The 15,479-nt window shown below is 45.8% G+C and overlaps 1 protein-coding gene across 1 annotated transcript in view; it reads left to right on the top strand.

The window, feature by feature from the left end:
* EDC4 (enhancer of mRNA decapping 4) overlaps window positions 1–15,479 on the top strand; it is a 227,129-nt gene that overhangs the window by 209,109 nt on the left and 2,541 nt on the right. The window contains exons 18-28 of the mRNA XM_057412914.1: window positions 566–719; window positions 1,425–1,888; window positions 3,678–3,779; window positions 5,293–5,445; window positions 6,658–6,694; window positions 7,670–7,850; window positions 10,130–10,285; window positions 10,990–11,105; window positions 11,766–11,931; window positions 13,125–13,311; window positions 14,563–14,782. Coding sequence (XP_057268897.1) covers window positions 566–719; window positions 1,425–1,888; window positions 3,678–3,779; window positions 5,293–5,445; window positions 6,658–6,694; window positions 7,670–7,850; window positions 10,130–10,285; window positions 10,990–11,105; window positions 11,766–11,931; window positions 13,125–13,311; window positions 14,563–14,782 — 1,936 coding nt within the window. The remainder of the gene's footprint in view (window positions 1–565; window positions 720–1,424; window positions 1,889–3,677; window positions 3,780–5,292; window positions 5,446–6,657; window positions 6,695–7,669; window positions 7,851–10,129; window positions 10,286–10,989; window positions 11,106–11,765; window positions 11,932–13,124; window positions 13,312–14,562; window positions 14,783–15,479) is intronic.

The raw sequence follows: 15,479 nt of genomic DNA, 5'->3' as shown, positions 1-15,479 counted from the left end.
AGTTTTGTTACTTTACATGCTTCTCCCAAAGGGCTGTTCTTTACAGGTAAGAGCACATGCAGCCACCAAGGACAGAGAGATAATTGGGGCTGTTAGGAAAATCTTACTAGTGTTGCAATGGGTTGGGCTGCATACCAGGTGAAAACTTCACCTTTGGGGATGGGAAAAGGACAAAGACCTATCCAATAATGTCCTGGTTCTCCCTAAACTCCATACAATGGGCACGGAAGATATATCTGGTCTATCTGGTCCCTTCTTCTACTGACACCTCAAATTTAAAAAATTGCAATCCTCTCTCTCTTTTTTTTTTTTTTTTCTCCTTTGTTTTGCTTGTTTATTTTGACCTTTCTACCTAGTATCTCCTTGGGCACTGGGAGTTGCAGATGCTAGTTGAGAGGGAGTAGCTAACCATGGTGGAAGGAGCCAATGGCTTGGAGAGCACTAGTGCTGTTTGTGTTGGGCTCCTCCATTTGCTTGTGGGTTCCATTTTCTCACCTTGAGTGTCTGATGCAGATCTGTACCATTAGGTTGGCCTGCTTGATTTGTTTGTGTCTGTTTCCTGCAGGCCGTCGGAAGACTTAACTGTGAGCCCCAAGATGCAGCTGGACACCAGCCTCACACTGAGTAGCAGTAGCAGTGGTCTCCAGACTAGTCCTAGGAGCCATTCAGTTCTTATCCCAGGCCTTTCTGACAAGCTGGCACCAAAGGCACCTCTTCCAGTAAGGCTCCTTTTAGCCTCCTCCTGGGACAAGAGATTACTCTCTCTGGGCCTATACAAGCTGAAATTAAACTTACTTGGATATTAAGAGGGCCAGTGGCTACCCTCTGGAACACAAGTTTACCTGTGTAAAGGTCCATTAGGACCTTGACCTCATGTAAAACAGCATTTCTCTGAAAACTAGAGGCAGCTCTAGCTTGTGCTGTCACTGTTGCAATGGTTGAATGTGGTCAGCCTTTGTGTTAGGAGACAGTGCTACCTGGAAAGTACTCTCTTCCTCCTTGTTGGCCTTACTGAAACAATCATTTCCTATTCCTGAATCTTTCTTTTCAGGTATGATGTAAAACAAGTTATGACCAAAGCTTGAAACTGAAATAAGCTGTTTAGTCCAGGAGATACTCATTGTTAAAACTAACTTTTCCTCACAAAGAGAAGGGATCCTGGAACAGAGCAGGGATGTAGAACTGGTGTTCCGCTTTCTTTTGAAGGTGTGTTCAAACTAGCATTAGTTAAGTGTGTTGTTAGCCCATCTGAGAGCCTGTTACAAGTCTTGGGGCCATTCTCCTTCTGACAGAGTGGGAGCACAGAAATCACATGAGGAAAGGGTAAACCTGGCTGTTCCCAGAGATGGTTGCTGTAAGGCACCAGGGGCTCTTGGAGTGTCTCCACATTATTCTGAAGGCTCTTTTTTGATTTTTGTATTCAGGTCTCACCAGGAAACCCTTCTCTAGCACTGGAACTGCAGGAGGTGGAGCCCTTGGTGATGCCCCAGGCTTCTCCCACCCGTGAACGCTCACCAGACGTCATTTCCTCTGCTTCCACAGTCATGTCCCAGGATATTCCTGAGATTGCTTCTGAGACCTTGCAACGTAGCTTTGCGGCAGCTCCCTCTGGGCTTCCTGCAGAGGTGCTGGATTCTGGCCATCATGCAGACAGTATGGCATCTGCTGCCTCAGCCTTGCATTTGCTGTCTCCAGGCACCCGGCACAATTCCGAGCACAGCCACCACTCGTTGGACATGCCTCCAGTGGAGGTGGACAGGCTGAATGCTCCATCGCTACTGGAGACTGCTTTAACTCAGGACAATGCATCTTCTGACAGCGTTGTGAGTCAGCCATGGCCAGCAGCTCCTGACATAACCAGAGAAACCCGGAATACCATGGCAGACAGGTAATCACTTGGGTTTGTCTTCCTTAGAGCAATTTCTTTGCACTTGCCAAATTGCTTGCTTAGTGAAAGCTCTTATGTTGGGGTTAATCCAGAGCTGTTCTCCATCCCTCCTTTCCTTAAGGGATCTGATAATTCAACCTTCCTGTGTGCTTGGTCTATGTATGCTGTGCCCTGAACTTCCCAGGCAAGCTCTAACAGTTTGCCCTTTCCAAAACCCCTTGTAGCATAAAGGAACTCTGTTAACAAGGTGAAAGTCTGCTTTATTTGCCTTCATGTTCACCTGAAAATAGAGACATGGGATGGGATTTTTTTTTTTTTTTTTTTTTTTTTAAATAAAACCCGGTACAAGCTAAATTCCGCCCCAGGCGATGCATTCCTGCATGCTCTTGTTGAATCAATTAGCACGTAATTGATTGCCAGGTTTGACTATAGGTTAATCATACATCTCTCTTCCAGGATTGGCTCTGTGCAGCTAGTGTTACAAATAAAGTACTTTAAAAGTCAGAAACAAATGGTGATGTCTCTGTGGAGCAGGCATGCAGAATGGTACAACATTACATATTCCTGCTTACCAGGAGCAAACTATGACACTCGAGCGGTGCTAGGATTCATCACAGAATTCATGTCCCTGTCGTGTAGTGGGATGGGAGCAGCAACAGGCACCTGTATCTCCAGAGTTTCTAGGCGAAGGCTGTGTGCGAACACCTCTCTCTTCAACGGGACTAGCAGGCTGAGAGCATCAGTGTTGCCCCTCAAACTATCCAGGACTGTTCCCTCGCATCAGAAAGAAAGGCCTTGCTTTGTGCCTCCATGCTTGAGGATTCTGCTTCAGGAAACAGTTCTGACAGCTCTGGAGAGGGCACTGAAGCTGTGTCTCTACACAGTGCTTTTGCTCTTGATTTAAAGTTGAGAAAATACCGGAGTTTGTAGTCTGTCTTTGAATTTTTCAGGACTCCTCATATCAAAATATCTCTGAATCTGAGAGACTTCTGATTGGTTTGTTGGGGTTGGTTTTGGCATTCTAGCTCAGTGAAGTCATAGGATCATAGAAGGAGCCCTAGAATGGTTTGTGTTAGAAGGTACCTTGGAGTTCATCCAGTTCCAACCACCTGCTATGAGCAGGGACACTTTCTACTAGACCAGGTTGCTCCAAGCCCTGGCCAACCTTGAACAATGCCAGGAATGAGGCAGCCACCTTTGTGAAAGTAACAACTATTCACTTCTGTCTAAAGATCTTCCTGCAGTTGAATTCACATAGACTTAGTTTACAGCCTAGAAGAGCATGCCATTTGCTTTCAAAATCTTTATGAAACTGGGACTGGAATCACTGCTGCAATTCTCTTCTGTTTGGTAAAGCTAAACCATGTAATTCACACACTTCTTCAGACACTTGAAAGAAGTGGGAAGCACTGTTTTTTGTCCCAGAGATCAGTATTCCCTGAGGAAAAACAAATCCAAGATGATGCTATTCACTGAAGTGCACTGTACTGCCCACTTTGAGTAGTGGCTTACCTGTCTTGCATGAATGTCTGTTGGGAGATTGTTGTTGGTTAGTGCCTGAAGTGTAGCTGAGCTGCTTATCCCTTCTTAAGTCCCTCAGAAAAATACTTGGAGAAATTAGTTTTAGTGGCTCTACACAGCACCTGCTGCTTTCTACATCTGTGCAGATAGGTGTGGGGATTTGTTTCATTTAGACCTTCTATCATGATCTCTCATGAGAAGTGGAGTGAGCGAATATCCAAGCTGAAAGAGACATTCATGATGGTAATTTTTTTTTTTCCTCCTTTAGCCCGAGGGATGAGGTTGAAGAAAAGCACAAGAGCACTTCCTATCATCGACACAGCTACCACCTGCTTCAGCATGACAGCCAGGATGCTAGTGCAGAACAAAGGTACCAGAGTGCCTAGACCCCTCTCTCACCCTGCATGGACTCAGTTCAGGCTGCATTTGTGCTTCTGTCCCCAGCGAGCCTCCACGTGTGGGGTGAATGTCTTTGCTTTGTTTCCTGACTTCATGTGTCTATGCAGTCCAGCTTCTGTAATATTCTGATGACTTCAGCTGCTCACCAGATCAGGCCCTGGGCACTGTCCAATTTACTCTCTGCAGGGAAAGATTTGACTGTGCTGCTTCAAAAAGCATGTACCAAGCTTGGTTTAATTACCAGTGAAAATGTATTAAAGGATCAGTTTCCAAATACTGTGCCTTAGATAAGATAGTGAGGGTGTATCAGGAGTTAGTTTCATAGAATCATAGGATGATTTGGGTTTGAAGGGACTTTAAAGCTCATTCAATTCCACCCCCCAACCACGGTCAGGGACACTTTCCACTAAACCAGGTTGCTCCAAGCCCCCTCCAACCTGGCTTTGAACACTGCCAGGGATGGGACAGCCACAGCTTCTCTGGGCTACCTGTGCCAGTGCCTCACCACCCTCACAGGGAAGAACTTCTTCCTGATAACTCTTCTCAATCTCCCCTCTTAAAGACATTAAAAAGGCTTTAAAAGGTTAAAGCCATTCCCCCTTGTCCTGACCCTGCAGGTCTTTGTCAGCTCCTCTTCAGGTTTCTTGTAGCCCCTTTAGGCACTTCAGCTGTTCTGAGGTCTCCCTGGAGCCTTCTTTTCACCAGGCTGAACAAGCCCAGCTCTCAGTCTGTCTCAGTAGCAGAGGTGCTCCAGTTCTTGAATAATCTTATGGCCTCCTTTGGACTTACTTCACATCTTTTTTGTGTTTGAGGCTGCAGGCCTAAACACAGTACTCCAGGTGAGGTCTCATGAGAGCAGAGTAGAGGGATAGTTTCTTGCTTTTGACACCTTCTCTCACTCATGAGCCACTGTAAAGCTCTGTGGGTACATTATGTATGCCTAGGAAGCTCAGCCGTGTTTGACAGCTGGGAGTTTGTTTATATGGCACACTGAAATTCAGACTGACACAGCCAGCCAGCCTGTATTGGGTGGCTGGTCAGCAGCTGAAAGACTTCAAGGTACTGCGAATCATGTACTTCGTAGGCTCAACCTGATTCTCCTCTGTTCCTGAAATGCTTGCTGTGTGAAATGTTTTCTGTCTGTAAAGATATGCTGTGTGCTCGGCGAGTGTCACATCCTTGTGTGTATGCAATGAGAACAGTTGTTATTTCCCCACACTACCTCAACTACAATTGTTCCAAATGCACATTAAAGTCTTGTTGTGCAGCATCTGAACTCAGCCTGAGCAGGCCTGAATCAGAACAGAGCAGCACATGTTGAGATCTGTGGAGATCTCTTTGTTAAAGATCCTAGTGGAGAGCTGCTTAGCTGCGTGACTGCCTGCGTGTGGATTAAGAGCTGAGTGTAAATCCCCTCCCATTAATGAAGGCTAATGCTGTCAAGTATTGCAAGTGAAGTTCTCTCTCCTGCTGTTCCTTTCTAGTGACCATGATGATGAAGTTGCAAGCTTGGCTTCTACATCAGGTGGGTTTGGTGCCAAAGCATCTACGCAGAGACTGCCTGTGAAGGACTGGAAAGCCAAGACATCCCCACAAGCTTCCCCAAAGCTAAAGAGGAAGGGCAAGAAAGATGACAGGTACACTGGGTTTGCCAGTACACATGTCTGTGGGACCAACTGTGCAGGGCCACAACCTGATAAGCCATTAGCAGCAAGGCCAGGGTCTGAGGCTGAGGAGTGAATGGCCAAGTGCTCCCAACTCTCAATCACCCTTTTTTGCAAATGGCAGTAACCCCACAGAAGGTGTTGCTGGTTATTCAGACACTGGCTACCACCCAGGGTTTGAGTATATCTGAACATGGCCTCCACTTTTAATTGCCTTCTGAATGCTGGCACAGTGCCTTTGTTCAGCAATATCTGTTGTTTGTTACCTGCTTGCTACTTTAGTTATTTCTCAACATGCCCATATGAATGTCTTGTAAGTGAAAATTTATAACTGGAAAGTCTGCCCTTGAACCAAGGTGTCTGCATTAATGTGAGGAAAGCAGCACAAGGTGCTCTCCTTTTATTGTGTTCCATGGTGTGGAAGTCTAGCTGTGCAGATTACAATAAAGATGGGCTATGGCATTAAATCTCTTGACTGTGGTCCTGTGCTGTGACATCCAGAAACTCAGCCTCTGAAATGACTTTCATTTTTCCTGCCTCAGTCCTTTTTAAGGTTCCTGAATTGAAGCTGGCTGGGAACAATAAATGTTTACTTGGCTTCTGGTAGCATTTGAATATTCTTAGATGTGTGACTTTGATGGAGACATGCAATATTAGTGGATTAGTTTAGTGTTTATTTTGTTGTATATGCTGGAGAGCATCACTAGTTTTTTCTCCTTGGGAGCTGGAATCGTTCTAGATGATTTGAAGCTCATTAATTCTATATTTAACAAGTGGGCATTTGATTTTAATTTGGAAAATATCAGGAGACCTTCAAAAGAGCTGTTTGGCAAAGCCTTCCCTGGCTTTGAATTTCAACGAAATTGAAAAACCAGCATGTATTTTATGTTGTAACGGTCTTCATTAAGTCTTAGTTTAAATCTCCTCCCTGCCAAGGGATCAGTCTGTAGGGAACTTCGGAGCCTGTGGATAGTGTAAATGATGAAGTGTCAGTGCTGTAAGGACTAGGATTCCATCACTTTCACCTCACTTTTCACGTTATACTAGGCAAACAGAAGTATAGAAGTATGAGCTAGAGTGTAGAAGCTAAAGCAACTGTAAAATGTGTGATCTATGTTGGCAGAAGACTTGCCTAATAAGAGCAGTTAATTGATGTATTACTACTTTCTCTCTTTTTATTTCCAGGGATGTGAGCCAGTCGCCAAGATCATCTAACAGCCTGGTGAGTCAAAGCTGCTCTGAGTCTGTCCCAAAGGCCTGATACTTCAGCTCTATTTGCTGTCCTACTAGAGACCTGAGAGAAAATTCATCCCAGTTCCTTGAAGCCCTGTGTGCCCCTGCTATCCCCCAGCAGGCTGAGATGGAGCTGTGCCAGGACTTGGCATTGCTCTGCTCTCTGGCAGTGAATGAGCTGCTCAGAGCTATTGGGGCAGGTGGCTCCCTTGTCACCTCTGCATAGCTTGTGAGAACACAGAGATACCCAGTATAATTGAAGACGCTCCCACTCATTCCCTCTTCCTTGCCGAGATGATTCACATGCATTGGCAGCAGGAGAAACTGTTCCCAGAAAAATAAGGTTTACACTGGGACTGGCCTGTTGGAATTTCTTATCCCTGTTGATAATACCCTCATATCTGGCAGAAAATACTCTGTGAGATGTGTAGACTCCCTAAGCTGTCCTTGGTACATGTGCCTCCTTTAGATATTTTGAGTATGTGAAGAGACAAACTATAAATGTGTATTTCTCTAGTTGTTTGGTTATTCATAAATAAGCAAAAGAGCTGAAAAAGTGCCCTAGGAAACTTCTTCTTACTCTTACTGATTGCGCAGCACTTTCCTAAGTATTTGAGGACGTGATTTACATTAGGAAGCCTAAACATGCTCTTAGTATGTGGTCAAAAGTTAATAGTATCTGTTTTCTTCTGTTTCCTTTTAACTGCCAGAGGTTTGAAGCGAGTCTTGAATCTAAAGAGTTGATATTCTAAGCAACCATTTATGAATTCCGTGCAGGGACCTTGTGTACCTTGCTTTATGAGTTTATTTATTGGGACAAAAGCCTTAGAAATGGGCATTAAGCTGCTTTCTGTTTTCTGCTTTGTGTGCTATGCTTCAGCCCTTGGTACAGGGGTTGACTTAGCTAGTGGAAAGCTTGACTGCCTTCTGATCCTGTTAGAAATGAATCCTTGTCCTCGCACAGATTACACCAGAGTTCCAGGAGGAGGTGATGTGCATATTGAGGAGGCAACAGCAGGAGCTCTCGCGGCTGCGTCAAAACCAGATGGAGCTGGTGCAAAGAGTCATGGATCACATCAATGCTATTCAGAGCAGCCTTATGGGCCACATGGAGAGGCTGATTAACTCCCAGCAAGAGCAGAGCCGTATCCTTGTGTGCAAATGTTGGGTTGTACATAAGAAGTGAAAGTCTGTGGGGAAGGTTAGAGGCATGAAGGAGGCTCAGAAAGTTCAAGCATCTTGGTAGAAGGGGTAATCAGTGCAGTAAATTTCTCTCTCTGCAGTGTAACTGTTTCAGTTCCTCTCAGTCTCTTCCAAAGGGCAAGAAACTCAGAATGGGGAAGAATTGTCACTTTCTCCATGCTACTAAATCTCCTTGTTACCCTTAGGACCATAAGCGCTGCAAAGCTGGAGTAGACTAGAGGTGCACATAATATGTTAGTGTATGTCAGGCAGTGGCCAGTTGCACAAAAGTAATTATGGCATGATCCTTTCCTTCCTTTTCTCCTTAAGGCAAATCAGTACTTGCACCAGAAATAGCATAGAAGAATAGAAAATTGTCTTGCCTGTATCCCTATATACTTCTGGTGGTCCACAGGTCCCTTATGTATTGTCTGAAAAGTAGTTTATTTTGGTGTTCTCAAACCTGATATCTAATTATTTTTGTTGTATGGTGAATAGTGAGTTCCTTCATCTTGTACTACACTGAATTTGGTTGTGTTCCCCATGCTAAGAAGCCCTAACCTGTTTCCAGGCTGCAACCACTCTTAATTTCTATGGCATGACAATGATTTCTGTTTTCTCTGTTAATTAGTATTGGATTTTCCTTTTTGACCATTAGGCTGATATTTTCAGAGGTATTTCAGGTAGCCTTCTACTGAAGTTGGGAGTCTAGAGTTATACTGTAATATTAGGATAATTTTTCCCTGCCTGCACTGAATTCTGTCAGCAGATGAATTCTTTTCACTGTTTGTTTTGGAGGGTTGTTTTTAGGTTTTCTTCTTGTTTCATGTTTTTTAAGATGCACATACATCTCAGTGTTTGTATGTTGGCTCCTTCAGGGAGCTTGATTGCTTCATGAGGTATGACTAGCTTTTATAATTGATGGAGTAAGAAAGTTAGGGCTGTTCAGCAGGGAGAAGAGACGGCTGCATGGAGACTTCGTAGCAGCCTTCCAGTATCTGAAGGGAGCCTAAAAAGGATGCTGGGGAGGGCCTCTTTGTCAGCAACTGTAGTGATAGAACAAGGAGTGATGGGTTTAAACTGAATCAGGGGAAGTTCAGGTTAGATATAAAGAAGTTCTTTACTCTGAGGGCTGTGAGGTACTGGAGCTGGCTGCCCAAAGAAGTGGTAAATGCTCCATCCCTGGTGGTGTTCAGGGCCAGGTTGGACAGAGCCTTGGGTGACATGGTCTAGTATGAGATGCTACCCATGGTAGTGGGTTGGAAGTAGATGATCTTAAGGTCCTTTCCAGCCCAAACCACTCTGTGATTAAGCCTGGATTGCTCCTGTGCACTGTGTCGCTCATGGCCACCAATTCCATGCTGTAGAAACATTTTTACCAATTTGCTTTTTATGGGTATGGGACTTCTTACTCTGGATTGTCCTGGCTTTGGCTGGGATGGAGTTAATTTTCTTCATAGCAGCTCATCTATGGTATGTTTTGGATTTGTGACCAAAACAACATTGATAACACACTGATGTTTTGGCTATTGCTGATCCCTTTCAGACCTCTGTTTCTCATGTTGCTCCACTAGTGAGTAGGCTGGGGGTGGGTAAGAAGTAGGGAGGAGACACAGCTGTCCTGAACTGACTAAAGAGATGTCCCATACCCTACGACGCTGTGCTCAAGAGTAAAAGCTGTGTGAAGGGAGGAGCAGGAAGACGGGACTGATTGAATTTTCTTCCCAAGTCACTGCTGAAGTGCTGCTGGATGACTGAACGCCCGCCTGCGATGAGTAGTAGTAAATGAATTCATTGTTTTGCTTGGCTTGCATGTGTGGCTTTTGCTTTACCTATTGAACTGTCTTTATCTCAACCTGTGAACTTACTGGCTTTTACCTTTCCTGTAGTCTCTCCCATCCTACTGCAGAGGAGTGAGTGAGTGGCTGCAGGGGACTGAGCTGCCTACAGGAGCAGCTAAGTTAACTCACAGTATGTAGGGAACGCTGCTGTTGAGCTTCTTTCAGCTATATTGCTTTTTCTGTCATGCTTTCCAGAGCTATTCTCTCACCCTGATAATTTATTTAAGAGCATGCTGTTGTTTACTGGAATGAGCAATATTTAATTAGACCCCTCTTTCACCAGAGCTGTAAATTTGCTCTTGCTGAGCCTCTGGAGGTATGGCTAGTGTCCATCTCTGGACAGGGGTATTGAGGATAGAGGAAATCTGTTGTTTGTGCTCCTTAACGTGCATTCTTAATAGAGAGGAGACTAGACCGACTGCTGACGGAAGTACAGCAGCGAAATGGGCAGCTCCAGGAGCATCTGTCTCAGCAGCTCCCTCAATCCCTTTCCACTATGGTGTGTAACCGTCTGGAGAGGACCGTTCGTGAGGAGATGGAGAAGACCGTACCCCAGTGTGAGTCTTGCTGCCTTGCTTTTGAAGGTGGAGGTCCCCTAGGGTTTCCATTCATGCTGTGTATGTGTTGGCATTAAATGAAGTAGGAGTTCAGTTACATGAAGACTAGTCGCTGCACTTCAGACTATTGTGAGCCCCATTGTTGTGTGAGAAGAAAAGTTGTGGTTTGAAAGGAATGTGAGACTGACAGAGGGGGATGGCTTTCCAGGGGTGGGATCTGGCCTGCCACTGTAATCCATAAAGTTTCTGGAGTTTGTTCAGTGGAGGTAAGCAAAAGAGGGTAATGAGTCTGGAAATGCTGAGAGTTGACTGGAGGAAAGTTAACTTGTCTTTGCCCTTCCTTGACATGCTAGCAGCATCCATGTAAGAAAAGCTGGAGGGAAAGCCTTCTGCAGCCATTAGTGTCCTGCTTGAAGCAGGGCTACCCACTATTCTAGGTCAGGTCAGCTGTGACTTTGTTGGGGCAAGTCTTGAAAACCTTCATAGTTGGAGATTTCACAGCCTCTCTGATTCCCAGAGCTGTAGCACCTTCCTAGCAAAAAGTCTCTCCTAATATCCAACCTTAGCTTCCCAAGCTAGAGCTTGTGACCATTGCCCCTCATTGTGTCATATCCAAGAACAGTTTGACTCTATTTTCTTTCTTCTGGGTTTTGAATGCGACTCTAGGCTTAAAGCTGCAACTGTGACATGTTTGTTGTGTCTAGGCATTTCCAGGAGCATGGACTCTATTGCTGGCCAGCTAAATAACACTATTGCTGCCAAGTTCGCTACTGTTGAGGGGACGCTGAAAGAAAATATCGCCAAGCTAGTGAAATCAAAGGTAAGGAGAACCAGAGTGTAGCTTTTCCTGAAACACTGAGTGGTCACCTGCCTGGGTAGCAGCTTCTCATACCTTTTCCCCTTACCTGTATCTCCAGGTAAGGTCAGTATAGCTGCCAGGGGTCAAAGTTCCTTCCTGGTCTCATCAGAAGAGTAAGCTTATTGTATACTCCCCTCTTTGCTTTGCCTCATTAGCCCTTTCTTTCATTTACCAGGCTGTTCATTTTTTTTACTAGACTAGAGATTCTCACTATAGCAGTGCTTTCTAAGGCCAGCTCAATCAGCCAAGTGGTGAAATGAAGTGACTGGCTCTTCTGCTTTCCCCTGTTCTCCATTTCTACATTATGTAGGAAGCAGAAGCTTGTTACTTACCCTAGCTTGCAGAGAATGGTGGCTGATGGGAGGGAAGCAGGGGAAGGGGAAAGGAGCTATGCCTGACTGTGCCACCTTCGCTTGTGTACAGCTGAACTACAGGGGTATGGTGATGTTCTCAGGCAGCCTCTCAGCAAGCAGATCTGCCTGTGGGAAGAGCTGAGGGAATACACACTTCTGACGTTTGGCTGTCCCTATCTGCTGTTGGGTGTATTAGAGAGACCTCTAGTGTTTAGTCTGCAGCACGCTGCTGTTAATTTTCTGGAATCTCTTCTGTGTGCTTGTTAAGAACCTTACAGATGCTGTTGTGAGGACAATGACTGATACACTGCAGGGACAAATCCAGTCATCTTACAGGGAAGCATTTCAGAATGTTGTGTTGCCAGCCTTTGAGAAGAGCTGCCAGTCCATGTTCCAGCAGATTAATGACACCTTCAAGGAGGGTACACAGGAATGTGAGTAGATTTCCTTCTCAGAGTTTTCTCTGCACAGTATCGTTGCATTAGTGGCTGACAACAAGTTGGCCTCATGCCTTTGCCTTTCAGAGTTTCTCTGGTAACTGTTTAACCTCTTAGCCCATCTGTGTGTTCCATTTTGCACTTGGGAAGTGGAAGTGAGGAGATTTTTTCAGTGGTACAACTGGGACAGAGATTCACCTCTGGTCTTTGTAGCCCATGCAGTAAAACACTTGGCTTCATTATGTGAATCTATGACATCATCAACTGAGTAGTAAAGTCCAACTGTCAAGATGGGACATCCTGCCATCAGAAAGTTGATGATGGAGTGGGTAGCAGTCCTGCAGCTAAGCCCTCATCTCAGAGGGGTAATGGCTTGAGGAAGGTTTAGAGAAGGGTATGGGGACGATCAGAGGTTAAACAGTGGCTGAACGGTGACAGGCATGGTCAGGCTGGAAAAAAGAGAAGTATATCCTTAAGTAAGGAAAACTGTGCACTGATGTACTGAAGGTCTTTCCTGTTACCATGCTTGAGATCCAGTTCCTTGGCCTGGGGGGCCTGGCGGGCCTGGCAGGTATTACTCCACAGAGCTGGTTTCTGAGGGGATATGAAGTTGGCTAGTGCTAGCGCAGCAACTTGTATTGCTCCTGGATTTGCAGAGTGTCTCCAGATGCTCTTTGTTTTGCACCCTTCCGCTTCCTCACAAGTTTCCCACCGGTATGTAGAGCTTACCTTCTCCCTTTTGATCAGACCAGTTCATAAAATACTTTAAAATACAGCTTTTTGATCTCTGCAGACATGATTTTTCATTAGTCAGAAATGTTCCTCCTCTTTCTTCACTGATATTGAACTCCATCACTAATGTAGATCACTGCTCATGCTGTGGATGAAATGAAGGTGGGGGTGAGGGTATTTTGTCTTGCCCTGAACAAAGAGCACCTGTAAAGGTCTGTCATGAGAGAACTTACAGCTTTGTTATTGCATCTCATAATGGAGAAACTGGAGACGGGGTTTCTTGGTTAGTGTAATGAGGCCCCAGACCAGGCTTGTATGTTCTCCTCTATCCTGTTCTTGTACAGGGGCCCAGTAATTGTTTCTGCTGGAGAATATGTAGAGCCTGGTAGCTGGATTACTACCCTGACCATCTCCACAGGTATTGATGGCATAAACGTCTTCCTCCCTGCTTGTTGCAGATGTCCAGCAGTTTGAGGCTCACTTGAAGAACAAAAATGAACGAGAACAGGAGGCCCAGGACCTGTTGCTGAATCAACTTCGACAGCTCACCAGCAGCTTCCAGAGCACCACAGAGCAGCTGGCTTCCTCTATCACAGCCAGCATCAGTGCTGAGGTGGAGCATCAGCTGCGTATCTTTATGGGCAAGTAAGTTGGCAGTTGGGCTTGTGGAAAGAGATGTCAGTAAGAGGTACATGTGTTCATGACAAAAACCTCTCCCTTCTTGGTTGTGGAAACAAGCCATTCAGCACAAGTACTGTGGGGCTGCTTCTTGGCTCTGCACAGTGGGGTAAAGCACATGGGCTGGTGAGTCTGTTGCCCTGTAGAGCACAAAAAAAAAGACTATACCTGTGTTGATGCTGCGTGTGGGAGCTCAGGGTCTGCTTTTCACAGGGTCTCACACACATGATGGAGGACAGGAGGACCTAAGGAAGCCCTTAAGTACACTCAAGTCTGAACAATTCCTACAGATCACTTCAGAACAGGCCTTTTGAAGGCTTTTCTTCTTAGCACTGTGTTCTCAGACATATCAACAGTTTCTGCAGACTACTCTGTCCTCCCAGCTGCTCCGCAGCAATTCATGCTTGGCCATTCTGGTTCCAGGGTGTGATCCCAGTGGTGTCTTCACTACCTTCACACCGTGAAGCTGGTGGCAGGTTGCCAGGCATTAAGATTGGCTGATGGTCTGCTGCAGGGCAGAATGCCCCTGTCTACTTTAACACGTGTCTGAGCACACTGGGATCTTTGAAGCAGACCAGATAAGCCAGGAAGGCTACCAGATGAAATTCTGGTCTTGCATGGGCTATGCTTGTTCCCAGAGAAGTCCTGTTATTTTCCTTGTGGTAGAACAGGTTTGATGCTTTGTACACTTTTTAAGAGGGGAGGATCCAGGTCTTGGCTGGGGGGGGAAAGGTGTAGCAACAATAAAGCTTGTGCTGTGAGCTGGTCTTCTGTGGAGAAGTCACAGACTCAGTGAAAGTGTTTTCTCATTCTAAAGGTGTCATCTGCAGGTGAGGAAGCTGCATGTAACAGATCTGATGTGGAACACTGAGCCTGTTTGGGGGTGAACTTAGTAGCTTAGCCTTGTTTGTAACCCAGAGCCATTAAAGGTGGCTGTATAATGAAAAACTTACTTCCCTGTAACATCGATTTCCCACGCAGAATCCCAGCATCTTCCACATGCAGCCTGGGCCATTGTATTGTTGGTCACAGAGCTACCTTGGCAGCATGGTTCCAATGCCTGTGCCTCAGAGTCACTTTTATTAACTCTTTGGGAGCCATTCTACAATATATAAGTAAGCCGGTGCTTTCTCACCAGGACAAGCCTTGCGCAGTGTTGTCTCTCAGTTCTTTGTTTTCAGAAATACCTTTGGTTTTTGTTTTTTGGGGTTTTTTTAGCATGCAGGAGTCTACTTTGTCTCAAGTACAGCGAGTCATTAAAGAAGAAGTGAGCCTGGCTATGAAGGAGCAGCAAGCAGCAGTCACCTCGAGCATCGTCCAGGCAATGCGCTCGGCGGCTGGCACTCCAATCCCCTCCACTCACTTAGATTTCCAGTCTCAGCAAACTCACATTCTCCAGCTGCTCCAGCAGGGACGCCTCAACCAAGCCTTCCAGCAGGTACATAGGCTGCCTGGCAGTAGGCATTGCTGCTTGCTGGGGAATGGTGGTGGGGGGAAAGGGCTCCTTGAGGTGGGAACATAATCCCACACCAATTTATACAGAAGTTGCCTGAAAAGACCCATGGCAACAGACTGTTTGAGGGGTGTGGTTGCACTCTCATGCAGATCAAGCCAGAGCCATGCAGATTCTGTGATTTGTTGGCAGTTAAGTTTTTCTGCTCTGCCTATGCCCTGTTAGGACGGTGTCAGTGCTCCAGTAAGCCAGAGTTTTTTTCATCAGCAGTGGCACATGGTGCACCCCTGAAGAGCAGCAGCTTCATAAGCTTCTCCAGGCAGATCTGTCATCTGAGACCTCACCTTGCCTTTGCCTTTGAATATGTAGGCAGATCTGTTTGAGCTGTTGTGGACAAACTCCTCTGGAAATAATGGCAAAACGGGCTGGCAGGGAATGCAAACATGGCCCTGTTCAGTGCTGCTAACTGTAACTTGCTCCCCTCTGGGTGGCTGTAGTCTGCTCAGCTTAGCACAGACACAGGGGTCCCCTGAGAGCCTGAACACACTCCTGCTTCCATGTACAGCAGGATTCGCAGAGAATTCTCCTAGAAGAAGCTGGCAAGCCTTTGAACTGCCCCAAAGCAGAGGGCTGTCTCTTCTCTGTTCTGTGTCTCTCGTGTGCCTGCTGTTTCCTCTGTATT

The sequence above is a fragment of the Pezoporus wallicus genome, unplaced genomic scaffold (assembly GCF_028554395.1).
Source record: "Pezoporus wallicus isolate ANWC-B61680 ecotype Strahan unplaced genomic scaffold, APGP_CSIRO_Pwel_v1 contig_13006, whole genome shotgun sequence".
In the NCBI taxonomy this organism is placed as follows: domain Eukaryota; kingdom Metazoa; phylum Chordata; class Aves; order Psittaciformes; family Psittacidae; genus Pezoporus; species Pezoporus wallicus.
Note: the sequence above shows the minus strand (reverse complement) of the source record. Positions and strands in the feature narration are given on the sequence as shown.